Genomic DNA, 23,629 nt, shown 5'->3' with positions numbered 1-23,629 from the left:
TGAGATGGTAGGTTTGTGATAACTAATACACATCCCAACTCGCGTACTGAAGGATTCTATTTTGTTGTGACTCGGTTAGGTTTTGTAAAATTAGTTCAGTTATGTGCAAACAATCGGGTTTTTTCGTTAAGTTGGTGATATTTTTGTCTACGTGGGCTAACCTTTGCGAATCGGTATCAAGGACAAGGACGGTCCCTTCTGTGGATTTACCTACGGGCGAAATATAATTAATTGAGGTTAATAATAAGATATTACTACTTTTTACCAATTCACTGGGAAACTTTCGAAATTAATAGTACAAGGGCGCGAAACTAGAAAGTTTCCCACAAATCCTATTGTTATTAGCAAAGGTACAATAGGTCAGACTTGTATATTCCTTTGAAATTTATCATATGATATGGTATTGTAGAAGGTATCACATTAAAGTGAGTAGTCTGACGTAATAAAAAGTCATATGCACTTTGAGAACTGTTTATATATCATCTTTTCTTCAAAAAAACTTACAAAAAGATTGTTAATTCTTGTAAAACACTTTCTTGAGATCATAGGGCATTTGCTAATCGCAAATTGATTTCATAAGATGAAAGAATCTGTCGGATTGAATCTATTCAGGTTAATTACAAACTTAAACAGTTTAAGCCTCAGGTCACAGTATGTTGGATCACTTGACGTAACATCAACATTAGCAGCTATTTCAAACATTAGCTTCCATTCAGATATTTTAATTTGGCCTTTTCAAAAGCTGCACATTAAATCACTAAATAATATTTCTGACACCAGCACCTCCGTAATGAAATTCAACTTTCAAAACTCTGCTTCTGTCAATCAATCACGCCACCGTGTTGAATTAATGATCAAAAATAAAGCATCAACTTTCCAAAGAATACCATCTTAACAATGACTAAAATTCGCTGACTAAATCCCTCAAGATACAACTCATTTAACAAAAATTGATTACTAATGTTTACATTCCTGAACTGCCACCACAATGATTCCCAATTTAAGAGCAATTAAACGTATTAAATCAAATCTGGAAATTATAATTCCGCAAAAATCAAGCCGAAGAATAACTTTCGCTTTTCTTCAGTCAGCAATAATTACATCAGTTGTAGTAGCACAGATTCATCGAAAGTTCGTATCTATAACTTGGCAAAAAAGATTTAGCCCCTTTTATACGCCATAATTATATACGTTTCCATCTATCGCATAATATTTGGCAGCAAATACTGTAATTTAGCATAGTTAATATGTCGCTTTTGTTGATAATTTCAGGCTCTCTCCGCGTCTGTCTCACTCGTTAAAATGAGTTTGTACAATATTTAATAACTAATAAATAATAACTAATAATGTGTCGTGTTAAGTAAGAAAATCGCTAAAAGCAAATAGCGAAATGACTTTCATCCTCAGTTTGCTGCTGAGTCTTAAAATAATGCCTTGGAAGCAAATCTTTTGTTAACTATTTATAGAATTGAAAAGATAGATTTGGTGTTCGCAACATGCAGGTGTCAATTTCTAATGTTTGATTGTTGATGCTGGATATTTACGGAAATTTTTGTTGACCTGGTTTTAAGTGCTCTTTAGACCTTAAAGGAAGAGTGGTAGATGATTGACCACCTGGGTAGAGAGGCCGGTCTCCGGATCCTTTTCAAGTGTCGGACCTTTGGACCGAGTTGCTGGGGGATCAAGTCAATCAAACTTTTCGAGTGGTTATAACTTGAAAAAGGCTCAATCCGTTGAGATTGTATAAATTTAAGATATCAACCAATCAATCAAGATAACTTACTCCTAGCTAGTTCCGAGATCATGACTGAGTACTGGATTTGGTAATCTCAAATGATTGGAACTACAGATGGGTTGGGCACAGTGTCAAAGCTTTTCTAACCGATATCATTGGATGAAGGATGGTTGATTTACTAAAAAGTATGTGTAGATTGTTTTTGAGTTAGATATGTTAATTGATTCTTACAAATTATCCATGCCTCCGTCCCACACTATTAGCCCAGAATATTGCGATTATGCCGAAAATATGCGCTCGATTTTGGGAGTTTTAGCTCATTACAAATCTGGCAAATGTCATCGATTGTTCGGAGCTTGACTCTAGCCAATGTTATCGAAGATAGATAGGGTCACAGCATTGGTGGCCCCCAGACTCCTACAAGTATTTAGAAATTCTTTCAGCGGTCCATGCTCGAGTAGTCACCTCCCGCATCTACCTCGGGCAAAAATGAAGTACTGTCCGTGTCAATCCACCTGCTTCTGTATCTGTTGTCTAGAAATTTCGCTCAACAAACAATGTCAATTGTCTTTCTTCGAGGGGATTACTTGGCTGGCTTTATTATCAGCTCCTCAATACTCGGGTCAGTTGGTCGCGTGGTAGGTAGAGACAGAAAAGCTCAATCTCTTTATTTCATAGCATTTCACTGACTGCTGTGGACAGCGGATCCTTTTTTTCAGAATTGTGGGGTCCTAAGTCCGCATCAACTTAATGCTGGACCGTAGTCATGTTGTGCTCTGCGAATTATATAAAGAAGCACTCAACGTCTGCGAGCCGCTTCGTTCACGCTGCTCTCAGGGCAGAGGTGAGGTAGCGTTTGATGATTTGCTTCTGCCCTGGTAAGAAACCGTAAAGCCGTCATCGCCTAATTTTTAGAAAGTTTGGGTGCTAAGCCCTAAACGAGGGGTCCGTGGACCAAAAAAAGAGGGAATAAGTTGCTCCCCATTTGGTCCGGTGCAGCATTAAGTTGATGCAGACCTAGAACCCCACAACACAAAAAAAAAATATTTTCAGCTCTGGCCAAGCTCTGGTCAATAAGGCCGATTGGTGCTCAATATAATTCGTAGCTTTTTATCAGGCTAAAAGAAAGTGGACTGTCACCAACCTGCACCCGTGATATTGTGACTGGTCAACCAAGTTTTAGGCACTCTGTGCAAACTAATTTTTAAAATCAAGTTTCTTTTTCTTTCATAAACCAAGAAAACCATTTTTGAAAATGGGTTTTAGCAATTCCAGGTAATGAGTACTGAGAAAAGCAGCCCGCAAAATCAACGATGACCAGCGTTTCCGACGATGACGTGGGGCCGGAGTTGCCCACACCATTCGATGACAATGACTTCGAAAAACAGCAACAAATGTCTACGGAGGCTAGCGCGTTAGACGGAATGCCAGCTAAGTACGATGATGCGCTGCGGTAAAATGAGAATCAGCGAACTCAAATCGAGTTGCTGACGAAAACGATCAGCGAACTTAGGGACACAGTGAAATCCCGCTGTGAACGTGGGACAGCACGCTGCTGTCCTGACCAAGCCAACGAAGGTACCCCCCACTGCGCGAGCCAAGTCAAGCAGTGACTTCGACATTCCGTCCGAACGTAAGAGCAGCCCGCAAATGAGCCAAAGAGGGGACCCGAAGGAGAAAAGATGTGCCTTGAGGTCATCGGAAAGGAGCAACAAGAAGACCCTTTCAACTTCGTCTGTTGGCGGAAAAAGCCCAAAAAGCAACAGGTGAGTGCTAAAGTGTCCGTGCCTCCTCTGCTAGTGCCTTAAAGCCCAAAAAGGAGCAAATTTCTTCAATTACGGTATATAATATTAGTGTTCCGCAGTTACTGAAATCCCTAAATGGCAGCGGCTTAAAGGCGACCCTAAAAAACACGAGGGGTGACAGAACCCTCATTTTTATAGAGTCCACAGGAGACAGGAATTTTTTACCCTCATTAAAGAGCAAGGGCTTAGTGCCACCACAAGAACCCCTCCATTTCTTAGAACTCAGTGCATAATCATCCGCGGTCTCCGCATTGAAAATGACGCTGAGGAAATCATGGCCGAACTCACTTCAGACTACCCACTTCTGAAAGTTCGCCCGTTTGCAAATTCTGGATCAAACAAGATAAGGCCATTGACAGGGAGAATCCTTCGCTCCTTATAAAATCTCAATCTGGTATTTTGATAGTCAACTTTGAGCCATCACAAGAGATAAGTGAAGTTTTCAAGATGAAGTACACCCTTCTTCAAAAGCCTACCTTCGAAAGGGTCTAACCAGTAGAGGAAGTGCAGTGTTTCAACTGCCAAAACTTCGGGCATATCGCCTAAAATCGCTCGATCTTGCAGAGATGAGTAAAATATGCAAAGCCATCGCGTGAAGAATACTCAAGACCCATGACGGAAGTTCCGGATTGCTGCAACTGCGGCCAAACTGGGCAACCTTCAAGTTATCGCGGGTGTCCAGCTTATAAGAATCCATGTAGCTGTCATATAGGAAGTTTGGTCTTCTAATGAGCACATCAATTCTTAATTTGCTCAAAATGTAATCATCTTCTTCTCCTTATAATTTTCATGTCTTACAGAAAACTATTTTAGCTCATAAGTACAGAGGTCCTGTTCGGGCAATTTCTCCGAACTACCCTCATAATCGATTCGGTTCATTATCTCCGTAAACTTGATTATAATCCCTTGCTTCATAGAGACTGAAGTTGAAGGAACTAGAAAGAATTAGTATTGGAACTTTTTTGAGGATTGTATTGGTTCTGCCCGTTTTCGAGAGGGACTGCCCATGTGCCAACCAACCCATCGCACATCTATGACTGGCTTGTATTCTATATATTGTGACGGCAAAGACTTTCATTTACAAGAAAAAGCGAAAAGCGCAGCGCTTTATCTTGGAATGTTACACGTTTTAACCGAACTGGTGCTGCCAAAAGTCTCCTTCAGCAGGACAGCAGATACATGTACAAGCAGCATAAGAACCGAGATGGATTGGTAACAGAACTACTGACATGAGGTCGTAAAAAATTTTCAAAAGTGGGAAACTATCAGGAAAATTGGCGTTTGGAATCGCCTTGATAGTTGACAAGGTGTTCAAAATAAACAACATCGACTGTCCAAGTTTCAACTGAAGAGAATGGGTATCAAATGATACCCAAATAATATTTGCAGGCTTTATCGCAAAAGTTGGCATTGAGGGGTGTATACAGAAGAACCAGTGGTGGCCATAGATAGACCTCAGGATGGTGTTACATTCATTTAGAAAAGATGGTACTCTAGCATCTTTGGTTCTAAATCATATCGGCGAGTGAATTGCAGCCTTGACAACTAAGTATCCTTTATCCGATATACCCCATTCATGCATCTGCTGGATGCATTTGAAAAGAGAGTTCTGACAAGAACAATGATGGTGAAGCGTGCTGGACCCTGACGGCGAATCAGGTACATCAGAAATCATATAAACCACAGTCTTGATCCTGTTCCCTCAAACTTGTCGTTACTTTTTCTATTTTCAGATGCTCTATTTTCTATTTTCAGATGCTCCTGTTTTTGGATTCGATGCACAAAACGTTTCATATCAACTCCCATGTTCTGCGGAAGTGTGTCAACTTTCCCAAAGGCCAGTTTCGAAGGTTTCTGTTCAGTGCTGGCGATTATCAACTTGGATCGCATCCATACTCCCTTTAACTTGCGACGAAGCCCTCGAGTTCTATTATACAGGCCCAATTCATACTAACTTAATTCCTTGCTACGTCTCCTTCTCTCCCAAATCCATGTACTACCCCTGTTGATTCACCATTGAGATTTGTAAGAAGCTGTGTTTGAAACACGCCATTGCTGATCTCACTCGCTTTAAAGCTCTGCAAGCTTCAGTAAAATCACAGGGTATCAAGTCAGGGAGAGATATCTGGTTATTGTTGAGACCGCATTGGCATGTGAAAACTTTGAGCCCTTGGTGTCACATCAGTAACAACTACAACAATCCGTCCTAGTCTTCTCCTATTTTTGTCAAGTTTGCAGGCTGCTGCAAGTCTGCTGACTCACCGAAATTATAATGTCTTTTATTTTGTAATTTCTTCCCTATTTTCCTCCCACAACTTATTGCAGCCTACCTCGCTTCCTCTGCAGTATCTCCCCTACTCTCACCCCTTCCTAAGTCGAGTATCTTACTGGACGCTTTAAGACCAATATTAGTCTTGGACCTGGCAGCCTATCTAACCTGTTTTTTAATATAAACCAAAAAGATTCATTTCTCACTCTCTTTGTGTAATTCTTCGCAAAAGCTTCAGAGGTTAGTATTTTCCTAGTCTATCTTAGCATTTCTCCCTCACTTATTGCTTAGCTTCCTTCCTATTTCTCTAACCGCATCTGTCACGTTTCTTTTGATGGTTGCATATTTCTTTCCCTTTTCTTTTCATCATGTGTACCTCAAGGTTCTACTATGTTTTTGGGACCTACTGTTTCTATTCTTCATAAGCGACCTTCAATGTGAGGAGAACTCACATAAACCACGCATTTCTTCAGCTTAGATACGCTGGTCCCCTAATGTTCTGTAAATAAGTTTGCACTGAAGGTTAGCAAGTGCCATTCGATTATTTGGCGGCCAAATTTGATCATACCGGAGCTTCATCCAAGACCTTGGTGTAACTTTCTTTTGGACAGATAATGCCTGGGTCTCTGCCATCGAGTTTTAAGAATTTCTGCCTTCATTTTGGACCGCTCTTTTGACGTTGACTCGGTTCAAACTTTCCCTACACTTTTCAACTCCTTTTATTCCTAAGTATTGCTCCGCGACCTGGTCTCTTCCTGCAACTGTGATTGTTTTCCCATAGAAAATGCTTGACGCAATTTCACTCGATCCCTCTCCTCTGATTAACCCGCTCCACTTCACCTTCTTAACTTCCTTATTTAAAACTGGCAGAGTCTTCCTCTTTAGACTTTCTACTGGCCTGATATGTAGACTGTTCGACACTTTCAAAGTGCATTCTTTATTCTCACTCCACGATTCTGAGAATACAAAAAAAAATCATAAAACGGCATTCAATGGAAAACTCGAAGGACAGTAGACAAGTAGGCCAGGGATATATTGGGCGGATTCAATACAAGGCAAAGATAGCGCATCACTGCTTGAATTTAGAGATTGGAGGACGTGATCGAAGGATCGAGATTTTTTGAGGTGGTGCATCCTAGAAGTTAAGGCTCGAAAGGACAATGTGGCCTAAGCTGCATTTCATTTAGAAGGTACGCGTCTGAGTCCTCTTCGGAGTACTTTGATCCGCAATAAGCACGCTTATCCCAATAGTGTTTCCGCTAATTGGACCAGCCCTGGTAAGCTTTTTGGTCATATCTTTTAAGTCTCTCGTTGCATTTGCCGTAACCTTTGAGAGGCCTTGGTCAGTAGAAATATGTTCTAAGGAATAAAGTGAAGTAAGAAGGGATGGGGGAAAACAGTGATCCAAAAACTCCCCGTAGACCAGTTAGTTACCCCTGATCAGCCTACCATAGATCGGAGGTCGGAACGTGTGAGAGGTCCGAGTGACCTGTCAGTCAGAAGTTCAGGCAAGTCGGTACACGACTGGAATAAAGCGCTTGGCTTACATATTGGCGTGGGCCGTCAGAGTTCAACTGATGTTGCCCTCCGGCTTGCCAGTATGAGTATAGAGTCTTGATTTCAATTGGCGGCCGGAATGACTGAGGACTGCTCATGTGTAGCTGACTGACTAGAGCGCCGTTTAAGACAGTCATCGTAGTGAATAATGCCTTTAGCACCTTAGCATCATAGAAATTGTCGCATATCCTTTTTTGTGTTGGAAACTATTCTTGATTAAATTACAGTAAAAATCGCGGTCCAACCTCTGAGTTGAAAAATCTGGGATTCTGACTCCCATTGGTATCAGCAGAGAGGGCCCTAATTAGGAACAATTCAATCACAAAGTATCCGTTTAATGTCTCATTGAGAGCTTTCACAATACCCTGACAGTGCAGCAATTACATGCAATCAAAACCGTCCAAAGCCTGCATAAAACTGCATAATTACACCTGTCCAATATGTTCCCACATTTCCAGATCTCGTAGTAACAATTGCTCAATGCGTCCCGCACGCATCCACTGGTAACTCATTTTCCTTGCATTCATTTGAGTTGAGTTTTTCCTTTCAATTTCATGCCTTGTGAAATTGAAAAGAAAATGTCTACATTACTTGAGTAAACTTGGAGAACGTACTCGATCCATGCGAGTATGTCTATTTTTCACAATTGGAAAATCAGTTCCCAATGCATCTTGTGAATACATTAAAATTAATTTGCGTAATGGCATAAAGCAATGATGTGTGGCTTTTTGAGTTTGTTTAGATTATTCACAGCAACGGACGGAGGACAAAGACATTTTCGCGTAGCAGTCAACGTGAAAAATGCAAAAAGCCATTGTTGACGATAGTTCTCCCATTAATCATGCAGCATTCGAGCGGGTTTTTGCAGTTTTTTTTTTTTCATATGGAAACTGTGATCTGTTCGCCATTGATACGCACAGTTTGCCGAGATGCATAATTCAGTTGATGTTTTTCTTCGTTGCCCTTTTTTTGCTGAAACCATTAAGAGCTGTCATCAGGCGTCAATGGCAGCGTGGAGCAGCCTGACATCCATGGTGCCGTAAGTCAAATGGGACTGTGGAGTCATGGAGAAAGGTGATGATTACTTAATTAACTGAGAACGGATATATTGCATAGTAAACAAATTTAAATTGGATTGGCCCACCCATCACTTTCTGGTGGTTTAATGATTGAAAAACGCACCTGATGTGCTGCTGCACCATTGACAGTTTAGGATGATTGGATTAATGGCAGAGCCAAGGATCAATTAGTTGAAGTGCTTTGATGTAGGACCGATTCCCATAGTTTATTGTGATTTTAAACAGTGTTTTTACAAAATTTATGGATACAACAATAATGAGTGTTGGTCAGATATAGTAACATTTAAACGAGGTCAGCTGGTAGTCAATATATAGGGTGGGAGGTGGGTCCAATTAATTCTTACATAAGTATTTTTCTGGAGTATAAAGCATCCACATGACCTCCTCTTTCTTATTTGATTTCCAACAGGATGATGTCTCAGTTAGACTATTATAAAACTCAATGCGCCGCAAGCACGGTGACGAGCACAAACATCCATGACGAAGAATAAATGTATTTTCCTCGTAATGATTTTGAAGTGATATTTTGTCAAAACAAGACAGCAAACGTCTAAAAGTGGCCACCAAAACGCTCGAAGTAGAAATAGAAGTTCTGAGTCCTAGAGCAGAGAAAAGGCGGTGTCTTGTGAGTTGCCTTCATACTGGAGCTTTTTAGGAAAGTTTCTACATTGACAGAAGTTTCTTGAACGGTGTTTCAAACGATATAATTCTTTGAGAATAGACCATTTGTGCTTACAAAAATTCAATTTTGATGGATTACGAAAGTGGCTGGAAAAATTATGAACTTGGTTGGAAAAAATATCAATTTGATTGAAAACTTACAAGTTTGGTTGGGAAATTACCACTTTCAGAAGTTACCATCGCCTAATGGAATCACTCTCCAAAGATGCTTTGAATTGCGTTGGCTGTATTTCGTCGTTATATCGTTATAGCTTGGGGCCTTGACTGGTGGCAGGAAGGGTCCTCAGTTATCTCGGTCCATCGAGCTATTATTGCGAAATTTGAGCAACGATGAACCATCTTTTTCGATTAAATCCAACCGAAGATCATCATTTCTTGAGTTTTTCCACTGGCCTTCATCCCTAAGGATTCAATCTAGATTTCTACATGTTAACGCCCGCTATATACTATAACTGTAGATTCTTGGATAATGAACATTCTTCTTCAATGGATCATCTGGCATGACAGCACTTGTCGGAGAGAAGCGGGCATCAGGCAATACAACGCTCCGATACCACGCGTGCACTGATTTTGTTTCCCATTTTGGAATCCGCGGGAGACAATACCAACTAGTGCAGAGCGCCCGAGTTACAGTCCTTGGGGGGAAATCAAAGCATAAAATGATGATCACAACTAGTATGAAAGGAGCTTTGGAAGGGAGCTGTCCACTTAGTATGCTAAAGAAGAATGAAACACCACAACTTGGATTTGGCGAAAGAAGGGTGAATCAGAAGGACACTCCTCAATTTAGCTCTGGCTTATAACTCAGTTGTTAGCTAGAACTGGTAAAGAAGACTATAAGGTCAGGTAAACGATGGTCATGGAGACATTTTTGCGAAGAAACTAAATCGATCGAAGCTTGAAATTGAAGTGGATCCTTACCAAAGAAAACACCCAGCAGCTGAGTAATCTACGTTCATAGAACGGGAAGAATACAAAAAGCGATGAAAAACAATCTCAATGAAAACAAAGTATCCAAAACCGTTTCTGCTAATCGTAAGAGGACGAGCAGGTGTTATACGCTCCCTTTTATAATTTGCAAAACACGATAAGGATGCGAATTACATGCAACGTAAATTCGCCCATAGTTCGGACCAAAGTTTGGCCGGAGCTGGACCATTTTTGATTGAGGAGGCCTCAGTCTGCATCCACTTGATGTCGGACTGGACCAAATGGAGAGCAACTTACTCTTACTTTTCATGGTCCACGGACACCTCTTTTTGGGCTTAACACTTGAAGTTAAAAAATCAAAAGAGGGACGAAGACGCCTAAGGTTTCGAACCAGGGCAGAGGCAACTCATCAGACGCACGGTCACCAGTGTCTTTGTGCAAAAATTTATGACGAACTAGCAAGTCTGCAGATACAATATGAAATCACTTATACGTAGCTCTGCAGATAGTATATAGTGATGTCTCCACAGCGAACTCATGGTGAACGTTTGGAAGACTGTAATAGTTATGTTTCACTGGATTTTGATGTAATCATCTTCAGTCTGGTGGTCGACGCTGAACTTTACTAATGACGAAAATTTGATACCATACCACCAAAGGTTAGGCTGCCTAAGTATGACTCCAATAATTACACCGATCGTGGCACTCCAATTTATCATAAATTTACTTCCTATTTATTTGGAAGTGGAACGGAAAGCAGCTAACTCACAGAAGCTACATATCCTTGGCGCATGGAAAGGTGATGTAAATCTCTGAGAAGATATCGGGTGGCCCCGATTCTGGATTTGTCTCTGGGAAGACATACTTTATCGGGACTAAAAGTGAAGAATAGTTGACAAATGACCACGACTCTGCTGAGATTGCAGACTTATTAATCATCATTGACAGGCCACTTTATTATGAAACTGGCCCGACCTCGGAAAAGTGACCATATTTCAGGCATAGATGTGTACAATCTTATTGGCAGCAGAAAAATGTTTGTCACAAAAATGGTTTCATCACACCATTCGAATTTGTTCCAACGATTACGGAATATGGAAGCTGACAGATTGGCTTGCTAAGGGTCTGGCTTGATAATGATGGGACCGCATCCAGCATTTGGCTACAGGGAAGTTTTCACCTGATACTGCCGTATGGGAAAAATTTGGGTTGTGCTCTTGGCTATATGTAGTGCGAGAAAGGGGAGAAGATAACCCTGCATCCGGGCCTCCTCACATGATTTTCTTCAACGAAGAATCTGCGAGAATTTTTGCGATACGGTGAACGCAAAAGTAAAAACTCTTTATCTGGTACAACTACGGGAAAAAATTCAACAAATTTGACGCTGCGATGGTCAAGGTTTTTGAGTAGCTTCAACCGAAAACAAACGGATCTGGGTATCTCGGGCACCAAGAACCGGTTTCATCTTCTCTCTGACAACGAGTATCGCCCCAAAGCGACGCACGCACGTCTCGGAACTCCGAAATCTGCTGACTCGGTTAACCCGCCGTAGTTAAAGATAAGAATAGAATTAGCTTTCTCCCTCCGATTTTTCTGTATGGCTTGCCATGGCACTGGATTTTGTTATCAAGAATGCCGACAAAACTATCAAATTTGAAACCTACCGGCCGACAGGCTCAAAGTCTTGCTAAATTGCCCCAATACCCGTAAGAAACTCCTCCACCTAATCAAGATCACGAAATAGGAAAGTCATTCCTTCATCGTCAAGGAGGAGAGGAATCTCCCCACACGAATTCACTCCCAAAGACGTGGCTTCGGAAATTAAGGAGTTAACACAGGTTACGTCGATTCACGTATTTAGGCTTTCCTCCCCGGGGTCACGGGCTAAAGACACCAACTTAAGTCTGTCGCGCGTGATCCTCAATTCCTAGACAGATGCTACCATAGTCACTAAACAAAACACCCTACTTCATCAGCGGATAAGTTGGGAGAAACCCAGAAAAAAGGATGTTACCCAATGTTTTAACTGCTAACAATTTGGTCGCATGCCTCTAGGTATTGCCCTCTTTGGACTGTAGATTACAAAGCCGTCATCGAGTCGGTGGTGCCCCTCAAATGCGCAAATTTTGGCCAATCGGGTCACCCAGCCAATTTCTCCAAATGCCCCGTAGGCTCTAATTAATTCAATAAAAACAGAGAGCTAAACGCATCCTGCACTGCCGCCGTGGTCCCTTCCGTTCCGTCAGATCGTGACTAAGGGCAAATACCATTCCTTCGGCACAAACTGCTTGTTAGTGGTGGTCAGACTTCCTGTTAGGGGTGAAGGCATCCTCCGAGTCCTAATCGGCTCTCTCTACTTCCCGGCCGGTTCAGGTAGCGTCACTCCCATTGTGTCCGAACTTTGGAATATCGCGGCCAGTTTCGACGCTTTCATCCTTGGCGGTGACCTCAACGCCAGGCACACAATTTGGGGTGACTCAGTTAACAACGAAAACGGCAAAGTGCCCCTCGATTGGTTCCAGTCAGGCCCATTCGTTAGCGCGGACATCATCAACCCGGAAGTGCCATCCTTTCCTCGAGGGTCCTCCTTCCTAGATGGCTTCATAATCTCGTCCAACCTCTCAGCATGTGTCTGTAGCTGCTCCTCTTTGGCAGCCGACTCCGATCACCATGTCCTCATCCTCTCTTTGCATCAACAGCAAATTCTCCCTTCCCTCAATTATTCGCATAAGTGCAGATCTATAATTTGACAAACTGGGACGATTTTCAACGCGATTTATCCAGTGAGCTACTCGGTCTGAATTGAATGCATCCTACAAGAAACTTCTTAATAATTAATACATTGGCTGGAAGGAAAAAATCTTCTCTCAAAATCAACTACCGCCCGATAAAAATAGGAAAAAGTATCCACTTGCGTAGACTACTTCAGCCACTTATTCAGAATCGAATCGCCTGCGGACCCCATTTGGAACTCGGTGATCGCCACTAGTGTCAACCATAAAAGGTTGATCTTGGAAGGATTTTATCTTTGCCCCCTTTCCCCCAGCCGCCCGGCTAATATAGCCAGAATCGCCCCGCTCGCCGCGTTCTTTACCTCCCTAGAAGAAGTCGAACTAGCAATCATCCGATCCAACAATAAAAAATCATCGGGCCCCGACGGTATCTCTAACTTTGTCTTGCAGAAGTGTTCGCCTACCATCAGTGGACGTCTCTTCCCAGTGTTATGGAAATCAGCCCTCCTAATGCCTATCCCTAAGAAGGGGTGCTCGGGTGATCTCAAAGATATGAGGCCTAACTTTCTTCTTTTCAATATTGCACTACAAGCTAATTCGGACCAATTGCCCCCTCCCCTTATTCAGAATCCTTGGAGACTTTATCTCCAACAGAACTTGTCACGTGCGCTTCGATGGACTTCGTTCCATCGACTTCCCGGTAAACTCTCAGGGTTCCATCCTAAGTCCCAAACTTTTTAACATCTTCCTCCCTTACGTAAACGTATCAATGATCCTCTCGCTTTAGGAGGGATCCGCTTCGCTGACGAAATTGCAGCCATTAAAGGCTGTAAAATGGCATTATCTACTCAAAAAATACTTTGGGACAAAAAAAAATCTCAGAAATTTACATGGCTGCCACCTTGACACTGATAGACTTTATAGATTTTATATTGTCTTTGCATTATCCAGCGGTTGTTCTCGGCGAATACCAGTACATCATTCACTAATGAATTTATGATTAAAGAAATATTTATCCATCAAATAGATTGAACGTATCGATTTAAGATTTATCACCTGAAAACATAGGTAAGTGTCTGTAGCCTGCAGTTTTATTGGCATTCGCTAAGACACCCTGAAGCCATCTTTCACTAATCAGCTTCTTACAGACCTTTTTGATTGGAATCGAGTTTGTGGCGGTCAATTTGAAAAGATACTACTTTTGTTTTTAGTCAGTGTGAATCACGTGGAAGATATTTGGCTCATTTATGGTTTCATCTTTATGGAGATGAGATTTAGTGTCTTCGTTTATGATGAAGAATTATTCGCTTAATGCATCGGGGCGATATCCATGTATGTTAGGCCATGCTGGGAACAGGCGGTTTAAGCAGGTGAAATCAAAAGGATGAACGTGATTTATGTAATTGATTAGATGCTGCGAATGGGTTGGTACTGAATTTAATGGATTGGATGTTATTAATTAGTGATCGATTTGGTCAGTTGGGGTCATAAAGAGAATATGTAGAAACAGGTCATTGGGTCAAGTATGGGTTCGAATTTGATGCTCCTCAAGCTTGCGTGAAAAAAAAATCCCAGGTGGGATATACACGGGGTAAACTTATGGAAAAACGTTACTGTTTACATCTAGAATGCTTCCATTTCCTGCAAACCGCAATCTAGATATTTAGCATTCAATGGAACTATAATACAAAGTATACAAAGATGAAGTTATTCCAGCATATTTTACTAGATCAAAACAACCTGTATAATTTCCTGACGAAATCGCATTAAAATATGTCGTTCCCTTTCACCTCATAACACCACAACATTAGATTTTCTGCACTAGGAGCCGGCTTTCAGCTTTTCATTTCGAACGATTTTTCATCGCAGATACTATGGAATCAATAATAAAATCCTCTTATAGGAATCAACAATTCGCGTATCTGATTTAGTTTAGCCAAGTGAGTTTTCTCAGACTGAGACTCTTGGCTGACTACATACTTCAGATATATGTATCTTTGACATACTTTCAATTCAAGATGAAATCTTAGTGGTCCATGATTAAATTCATATCAAATGGTAGCAAGGTAGGATCAATGCAGATTGTAATCGTCTTATATGTATTCATGGATGGGAATGAAGTGCGTAATATTTTATAATTAGATTGTAACAGGGTGAGAAGAGCTTTTATGTAAATATTCATTGTAGAAAGAGATTTTCAGGTAAAAGCTGTGCACTTAACAAGTGTAGAGTAGTTTTTTCACAAAAGAGTGGTAATTGTATCGCTTTTTCCAATAGTATCTAAACATATATCAAAAAGATACTTTACTTTTTTTTGAACTTCACTCAATCTTGTGGTTTACAAGACGTTGGTCGGTCAAAAGTGCGATGTGATCCTAGTCGCTTTAAAGATAATTCCTCAGACTCCCAGAGTCATAGCCTATTTTATTACGCTTCCTATTTACCCTGTGAAGTGAATTGACACGTGTACTTTTGAACCATTCATCAATAATTCTTATGTAAAAAGTATCTTTCCAGATTTAGCACTTCAGGTAAGAAAAAGAGAAAAAGAAAACAAGAAAACTATGCAGGAATGAAAATGAGAAGATGATTGGAAATCAATATTTCTGAAGCTTATAGTACAAGCATGGCCATAATCACCATGATCGTTATGGTAATTACGTTTTTCATAATTTTTTATTAACTGAAGATGGGCGTATGTCCATTAATCTGTTCCCTAATAATGAGAGAGCTTAGATGAAGACTGTGTGGATCCATGAAAAAGTGAATCAAATCCGAATTTGCAAACTAATTCTGTAATAGCATTGAAGCTGGATTTTAAATGTAAACTGATTTTTAAAGAACAGAAGGAAAGTGTTCATAGTGAGTGAAGCATGATTAAATACATATATGTATCTGTTCATGAGACACATGCAGACACAAAAAACATTTTTTTCTAACTTAGTCAAATTTAGATATATCCTTCGACTATGGATTTTAAATTAGATTCATTGAGTTTAGGGTCTGACCGTTGCATAACACTTAGGTTCTGAGTGTTGGCCGACTACAAAAGAAAATGAACGGTGTCTTGCGATAATGGAGACGAAGATGTTGCATTGGACTAGTGGTGTGACACGTTTTGATCACATCCGAAATGAAGATATCTGAGATCGATATGGAGTGAAAAAATTGTGGAAAAATTGCGAGAGAGGCATTTTCAATGGTATGGTCACGTAATTCGCGTTAACGAGAATTCATTTGCCAAGATTGGTCTGAACATCGAAGTCGATGGTAAACGACAAAAAGACCCGTCGAAACAACGGTGGCTTGATATGTTGGATGGAGTTTTAAAACCTCGCGATAGCATCTTGATCAAGTGAAACCGATCGCGACGAATCGAACCCGCTTGTGAACGGGAGAAATACTGAAGAAAAAGAAGAGCACTGCTTGATGACAGCAAAATAACTGAATAACTTCCGAAGATTGTCGAGAGAGGATTTAGATACAGGTTATAGATCCTATTACCTTTTATATCCAGACTGAATTGAAAACTCCAGATATTGCCACCCAATGACTGAAATGAAAAATAATTCGTTTATCACGTTCGGGAATCGTTGCCGTAGATCCTTGTGTGAGACATAACACATCGACCAGACTTACGTCCCACCGCTGTCGATTTTTGGCAATGAGTCGGAGTCAGCCTATTCCACGAGTCTCCGAGAAGATTGCACTCTTTCTCCACTATTGTGCGCCACTTAGCTCTTGGGAGATCACTGGCCGGTTATACTGGCATAATAGTTTACATTGCATGGGATAACTCGCAATGAAGATGGTTGGTGACCAATCCCCTTGCCATTCTTGCTTTTCCAACAACAACTTCACGGGAATCTAGCTCGTACACCGACGAAGTTTTTCATTGCTAATTATTTCAAGACAGAATACCCCGATGCCACGACCCAGATATGAAGTAATGAGAACGTGGAGCTTTTAAATAGCAGGAGCGATTCATATGCTATTATGATAATAGCACGGGTCATTAAGTTCCGAGACTAACCGATAAAAACGCATTGTTTTGCCTTAATTAGACTTTATTCATAATGATAGTTAACTTCCATAGCGGCACGATTATTCCAGCATTTTTCAAAACTTCCGATGCCTTTCTTATGAAAAACTGTGTCTTTAGTAGGAAAATAGGCATCAGTTACAAGCCTAGTGTTCTACTGCACATGAGCCATTGAAGGTACCTAAGCCTCGCGGCCAAACCCCCCTCCCTTACGGGACGGCTTATTGTTTAACGTAGGATTAATCCTACGGTCCTCTTAAGACGCGGATTGAATTTGTGACCACAATCAGAGCCCCGCTGCGACAAGCAAACAACGGTGCCAGTCTATACCAAGTGCATGGCTTAGCATTCATACTGGTGGATACAAGAATACCTAAATCTCTACCGAACTATGGAGTACGGCACCCGTGTTGATACGCAACACCACGACAGGATTACTACTGAAGTATAAGAATCCAGGGGCTACCCCGGTTCCCATGGTACCAGTATACCTCTGGTAAGGTTTCGTGACCGAAGCCACTTCAGATGAGTCCCCGTGCAGACTCGGTTCTGACCGCCATTGCTAGGCCTCGGAGCATTCGCCTACTGCATCACGACCGGCAAGCCAATGTGATACAGCGTTTCCCGGTGCCACCTCGTGGAGGTTCTTCTGGGCCACTTGGTTTTGGTTCAGCCGACAGGGTTGCCGCCCCGTCTTCCTCCCCTCTACCTCGGAGCACCAGGCATCAGTTACAGCTACAACCTCAACATCTGAGCCGAATTTCTTTCCCTTTTAGAGTTTTGGAACGAGGCGAGAACTGGCAAGCTCGACGTCCGGGGCGGGCCCGAGTGGGTGTCCTTGTCGAGGCTGGGGCTTCCGACGAGCTGGCGGCCGCAAAACGTCTCGGTCTCTTGCTCTACGATGTGCTGCCACACCATGGAGTTTCTTTTTGGGATCTGTGAACAAGTAAAGCTTAGATGGGGTCCGAGCCGGTGAATATGGAGGTGTGGGAGTAATTTGCATTGTAAATCCTGCAATTTTGCCATCGTTTTCATCGACTTGTGAATCGGCGTATTATCCTGGTGGGACAGCGGTTTTTCTTTGCAATATGAGTCCTTTTTTGCTTGATTGCGTCAACAAACCGATCCAATAATTCAATATAGTAGTCTTTGTTGATCATCTGCCCTTCGAAAGAAAGTCCAAAAGCAAAATTCCTTGGATGTCTCAAAACTTAGAGGCCATGACGTTGTCTGCTAACTGTTGCATCTTCGGGTGTTTTGGCCGGATTTCGCCATTTCGTCTCCATTCAGCTGACGTTCTTTTTGACTCTGCAGTATAATGATAAATTCGTTGTTGTTTTTGCCTCACTGGAAGCAAACGTGGCACCCCCAAGGGCCAAATTTTTTTCATATCCAGATTGTCATGCACAATTTTGGACACACTGCCCTTTGATACATTCAGGATCTTACCTACCACTTCCAACCTCGCTCTACGGTTTTTAGGATATCGGATGTTTTCAGGTGCAGCTACTTCAATTGGGGGCCTGGGCACCCTATGTCTTCGGTAGATGTTCGACCAGGTTGAAAGATCGCATATCATCGGCGATTGGTTTTTTTTATAGTAGTATGGTAATCGCGGTGCGACGTGTGTGTTAGTCTCGGGGATTAATGACCCATGTGTTAGCAACACTGGGGGAACTGAACAACTTTTAATTTATGTTGACCCTGAGTTAGTGGCATTTCCAAGCTTCAAATAATTCAATGAAGGCAGATTTACCGCTTTTAATGTGTCGAGCGATATCAATTTTGGTATCGCTGCCAACAGAAACAACGCTTCCTGGGATAACAAACTGTTCGTCCCTTCGATGTTCTGCCCATTAACGCAGATAGGGAGAGGGCGAAGGGCCAGTCAAACTGAGCACCTTGATTCTCTTGATTTTTATCTTCAGGCTGAATCGGTTTGTCTCATTTTCCAAATTCAGAGCCAATTGACCAATTTCCAAGACTTGGTAAGAGAAGTTAGCCGAGTAGACGTTATCAGCGTAGTTGAGGGGTTGGGGAAAGACCACATAGCCTATTGAACTCTTTTTCGTCCTCGAGCTAAGGCAGTATGAAGGATATCATTCATAGCGAAAGGAAAAACTATCGGTGGCAATATGCTGCCTTGGCGGATTCCGTTTAGAACGTCAAATTCGATGTAGGTTTTAGCCTGATGAGCGAATGACATTTGCGCCGTCAAATGACAGTAGCTAGCTATTAGTTTCTTCGGAATGTCTTTCCTGTGTAGAGCATTTCAGGTACAGTCGCGTTTGACGTCTTTTCCCAGGAGAAAAATGTTGTTCTCATACCTTTGCCAAAATTTATGTATTTGGAGCCTGACGCATTAGGACCCGAACCAGGATAGATTCTAAAATTCAACTATTGAAACGGTCCGGAAGGACCCGGTTTAAACCCCACTGGTGGCCGAGAGATTTGTGTTGTAATTGGATGTGGGATACCAGCCGATTCAGCTATCAACAAGTACCTGAGTCAAATCAGGGTAATAATCACAGGCCAACACAATGATGACCATATTGTCTCCTGTAGGATACCGTAGTCTTTTAGTCTACTGTTACGGTCTTGAATGAAGTATTTCAACACGTTTCGAGGGCCACATCCAGTTGGATTGTAGCGCCAACGTCCAAAATAAATGACTCGACCTTCCGTGTGGATTTAAATCCTCACTATCTTGGTTGTCACGATCGAGTTAGAGAAAATTGAGGGCGAATGCCGCCTTTATCTCATGTCGTTTCTCTATCAGCTGCCATTGAGCTACCAGCGCGTTCATTACTTTTTTTGTAATTTTTCGCTCAGTCTTGATTTTGTTCAGAGTTATAAATCCTTTTCCTATGCAACTTAAGATCCGCTGTGTGTCTGCGATCGCTCATCCTGAAATGGGTGGCCAGATGTTATCCCCTACAAACCAGTTCGGGTGTTGCGTGTATTTAGGTGGATTACACTCAGGCATTTGCGGCTTGAACAGTCAACATTTTCAGCTTCGGTATCACTTTTGACTTCTTTCCAAACTTCTTGGCAATTACATATCGTACTACTATCATTTCTGTTCTGTCATTACGATCTTCTAGGAGGTACGTGCCGCGGGCCAATTAGGTACCGCCTCCATACCGCTCAAATAGGTAATGACGTTCCGTGCCTCATTGACACATGATTTGCTCCTCTTGTATGTAGTCTCCTTGGATCATCATTATCATCAACGGCGCAACAACCGGTACTAAACCTGCCTTAATAAGGAACTCCAGACATCCCAGTTTTGCGCCGAGGTCTACCAAATCGATATCCCCAAAAGCTGTCTGGCATCCTGACGTACGCCATCGCTCCATCTTACCCAGGGTCTGTTACGTCTTTTTTTTCTACCATAGATATTGCCTTTATAGACTTCCTCAACCATACGGATTAAGTGACCCACCCTCCGCAACCTGTTGAGCCGGATTTTATCCATAACCTGACGGTCATGGTATCGCTCATAGATTTCGTCGTTATATAGGCTACGGAATCGTAGGGGGCGCAAAAGTCTTCGGAGGATTCTTCTCTCCAACGCGGCCAACAATTCCCAATTTCTTGGATGGGGGGTAAACCTAGGTGACGGGTAAGTTCTGAAAGTAAATTGCAAAACGTCGTACTAAGAGAAATGAGAAACGAAAAACAGTTGCAATACCATGAACGTGCAATATAGGACCCCCTAAACACTCCCCCCTTTAATATTTCAGCTCGCCACAGGTAGTTCTTCATGAGCAGCGTAACGATGAGGTTCGGCAAGTACGAGAAACGCGTGGCTATTGTGGCCTTATACGAGTGTGGAAAGACGGCCAAAGAGATTCATCGAATGCTTAAACCGCTATCCATAAGTGAACGATTCGTGTACCGAAGGTACAGACAAACAGATGATGCCGAAGATCGGCCGAGAGATGGTCGTCAAAGGTCTGCACGACAGCTGAATTTTGTGCAGGCACTTCGTGCAAGAGTTTATCGGAATCCGCAAACAGAAGCGCCTAGCGAGTGAAATGAACATCTCTACGCGTACCATGAGTCGTATTTTACGCGCCGACCTCCAGTTAGGGGCCTACAGACGCTGTGAAAGCCGTTTTAAAGAAACCCGTCTTCAGCGATGCAAAAATACTGATAAAGCGTTTCACAAAAATGAGCACAACAAGATCCTTTTTATGGATGAAAGATCTTTTAATAGTAATAGACCAATCACGCCTTGGGATTTCAGTAGATGTGATAGGGAAAAGATGCGGTGTTAGGCCCCGCCCTAAAATGCCCAATCACGTAGGATTTGTATAAGAAACCGGTTGTTTGTAGGGCGGGGCTGTGCTGTCCGATTGGTATGATTGGTCGTAAGGGTAGTGCTGCAGCGTGAAGGTTGGATTTTTTGAAAGTTCGTTTCTCGTGTTCGTCGTTCCGATTTGGTGGGGTATGAAGAAGATTTTGTTGCGATTTTTATGGAATATGTTCGGCAAAGTGTTTTTGAGCTGTGGTGGGCCCCTAAAGAGTTGTCTGTTGGTGGTGAGTGAGGGGTGTTTGATTGCTGCAAGGATGGCTGCCTGCTGCTGATTGGCTAGGGAGGGACCTTCCTCCAAACTACAATTTTTGAATTTAAACGTAAATATATATTTCAGGAGCGACTTACCCCCTTCATCAGTACAAAGCTTCCTCTAGTCTTGTGCTGATGAATGGGGTAAGTTGCTCCCGAAATACATATTTACGTTTACAACCAATAATTGTAGTCTGGAGGAAGCTACCCCTTGTCTACTAATTTAGATCTTTTGGATTATTTGTGTTTGATTTTTTCAGAGGATTGCGCAAGTCAAATGGTGACCATGTCGTCTTTAGTGTGATGGTAGGATCTAGAGATGAAGTGATCTCAGATCTTTCAAGGCCCAGGCTTAAATAAGACTCGTTGATAGACAAACAAGAATCTTCTTTTGGGAGTGCTGAAAATCGGTCACTCATGCACAAATTGGCAAGCCGTTAAAGGTTGATAAGTTTTGGCATTATTCGATGATGTCCTTTAGGAGCTGTTGTCTGCGCTTTCCGTGTTGTTACTGATCATCTTTAGCATCTTTCAAAACGACTGTCACCTTAGAAGTGGTAAGCTTTCAACAGCAGAACCGACAGAGAGGCAACTATGAACAATAAATAAATAATTGAATGAAAACCTTGAAAATTCTAATAATCAAATCATCACAGAATAATGCACTTCAAATGGATCCTTCATAAGAAATTGACAATTATAAAATTTGAAAAATGTTTGAACCTAAATTCAATATTTGTTCGATGTATTAATGATCTCAGCTTTCTTATAAAGTCAGCGAATTTCCAGTGTTCCAGAGATCATGTCCTTTCCGGGCATACCAAATATAGACCCTAAATCCATTAGACGAAATGCACTGTCAGTCAGACAATGGAGCATCCTTTTAGGAGTTACACCTTCGGAACTAGTGAATATGTCGGAGCATGAATTGGAGCACAGCCTTAGTCTAATAAGCAACAAAATACCTCAACATGAAGATACATTATACCCGGAAAAGATTCTACGAGGTACACCAGTTACTTTGAAACACATTAGCGGTGGTAATGAATTTTCAGTTAATACCAAAACCGTTCTGAAAAGTTTTCTTTTATGTTTGACAAAAATACCAAGACCTTAATTTCGATCAGGATCGTGACCATCGTCAAAATGCCAAACGGTTGATATCTAATTATGAAGGCGGTAGTGTATTTGAGGAGCCGACCGTACGGGAACATTTGGATTCCATTTTGCCTGGGAAGTCAGAATTCTATACAGAATTTGGAAGGAATCATGAACATTTCCTGAAGAGGAACATAACAAGGGATCAATCACAGGTGAAGGATCTCCTAAGCGAAGATTTCTATCGTGATTCTTCCGATGAGAAGATTAATGTAACCGATATATTGGAAGTACTTATGTCACTTCCTTGGGTCAGGATATATGTTGAAAATTGGTTGAAGAACCGCCAAGACAAGAAATCTGGGTTTCATTACTGGTCTCACTATGTGCAGCCGGCTGTCCAAAATAAGCAGGCTTCTTGGCAAGATCAAATGCAATCTCCGGAACTCTGGTCCTACCTTCCGAAGAGTCCATTCCTAGATATACCACCTAGTCCTGCAAGTATCATTCGAGATTGTCGAGGACACTCTATTCGGGACTATGTAAATGAGTTTGGAAGAAAAATTCAACCGGGATTCTATAAGGAACGAACAAGTGCTGGTTTTGGTTTATATTCAAAAGATATATCACACTCAAGAAGGGATTACTGTTCACTTCGATTACCTATGAAGCGATGTACGTGCAGGACTCCTTCATTGCGTGTGTAGTTAAGACTACATTCACTATTTTTTTTTTACTTTCGGAGGTTAACAGAAAGCGAAGGAGTAAGAAATGAAAGAAATTGCATTTGTAACTTACAAGATTTTTATTTACTATTATCTTAGATATATTGAAATTTTCATTGTGATTAAGCATGGGGGTTGGTAGGTATCAGTGGCCGCTCCGAGGAGCCCAATTAGCGCTTTGGTGCGCCGTTTTGATGCCACCAACTCCAAGACCGTGACTGTTGTTATGGGAGCAGGGAGGCAGAGTCCAGCCGGCTCGGATCTTCAGAGCCAGCCCATAGCATTCACGAAGGAAAGCAGCTCTCCGATCCTGCAGCTAGAAATCTCTCTGAGGTCCCCAAAGAATGGTTTACCCAGTTTCCGCAGGCTGAATCTAGCCAGAGCTGGGCAATCGCAGAGAAAG

At 41.9% G+C, this 23,629-nt stretch overlaps 2 protein-coding genes across 9 annotated transcripts in view; one reads left to right on the top strand and one right to left on the bottom strand.

Annotated features, from left to right (window-relative positions):
• Positions 1–23,629, bottom strand: part of LOC119647592 (rho GTPase-activating protein gacF) — a 590,569-nt gene that overhangs the window by 50,146 nt on the left and 516,794 nt on the right. The window lies entirely within an intron of this gene.
• On the top strand, positions 22,056–23,294 carry LOC119647593. Its single transcript, XM_038048614.1, has 2 exons — positions 22,056–22,443; positions 22,514–23,294. The coding sequence occupies exons 1-2, from the start codon at positions 22,206–22,208 to the stop codon at positions 23,206–23,208; spliced, it is 933 nt and encodes a 310-aa protein (XP_037904542.1). The 5' UTR covers positions 22,056–22,205; the 3' UTR covers positions 23,209–23,294.

The sequence above is a fragment of the Hermetia illucens genome, chromosome 2 (genome assembly GCF_905115235.1).
Source record: "Hermetia illucens chromosome 2, iHerIll2.2.curated.20191125, whole genome shotgun sequence".
NCBI lineage: Eukaryota > Metazoa > Arthropoda > Insecta > Diptera > Stratiomyidae > Hermetia > Hermetia illucens.
Note: the sequence above shows the minus strand (reverse complement) of the source record. Positions and strands in the feature narration are given on the sequence as shown.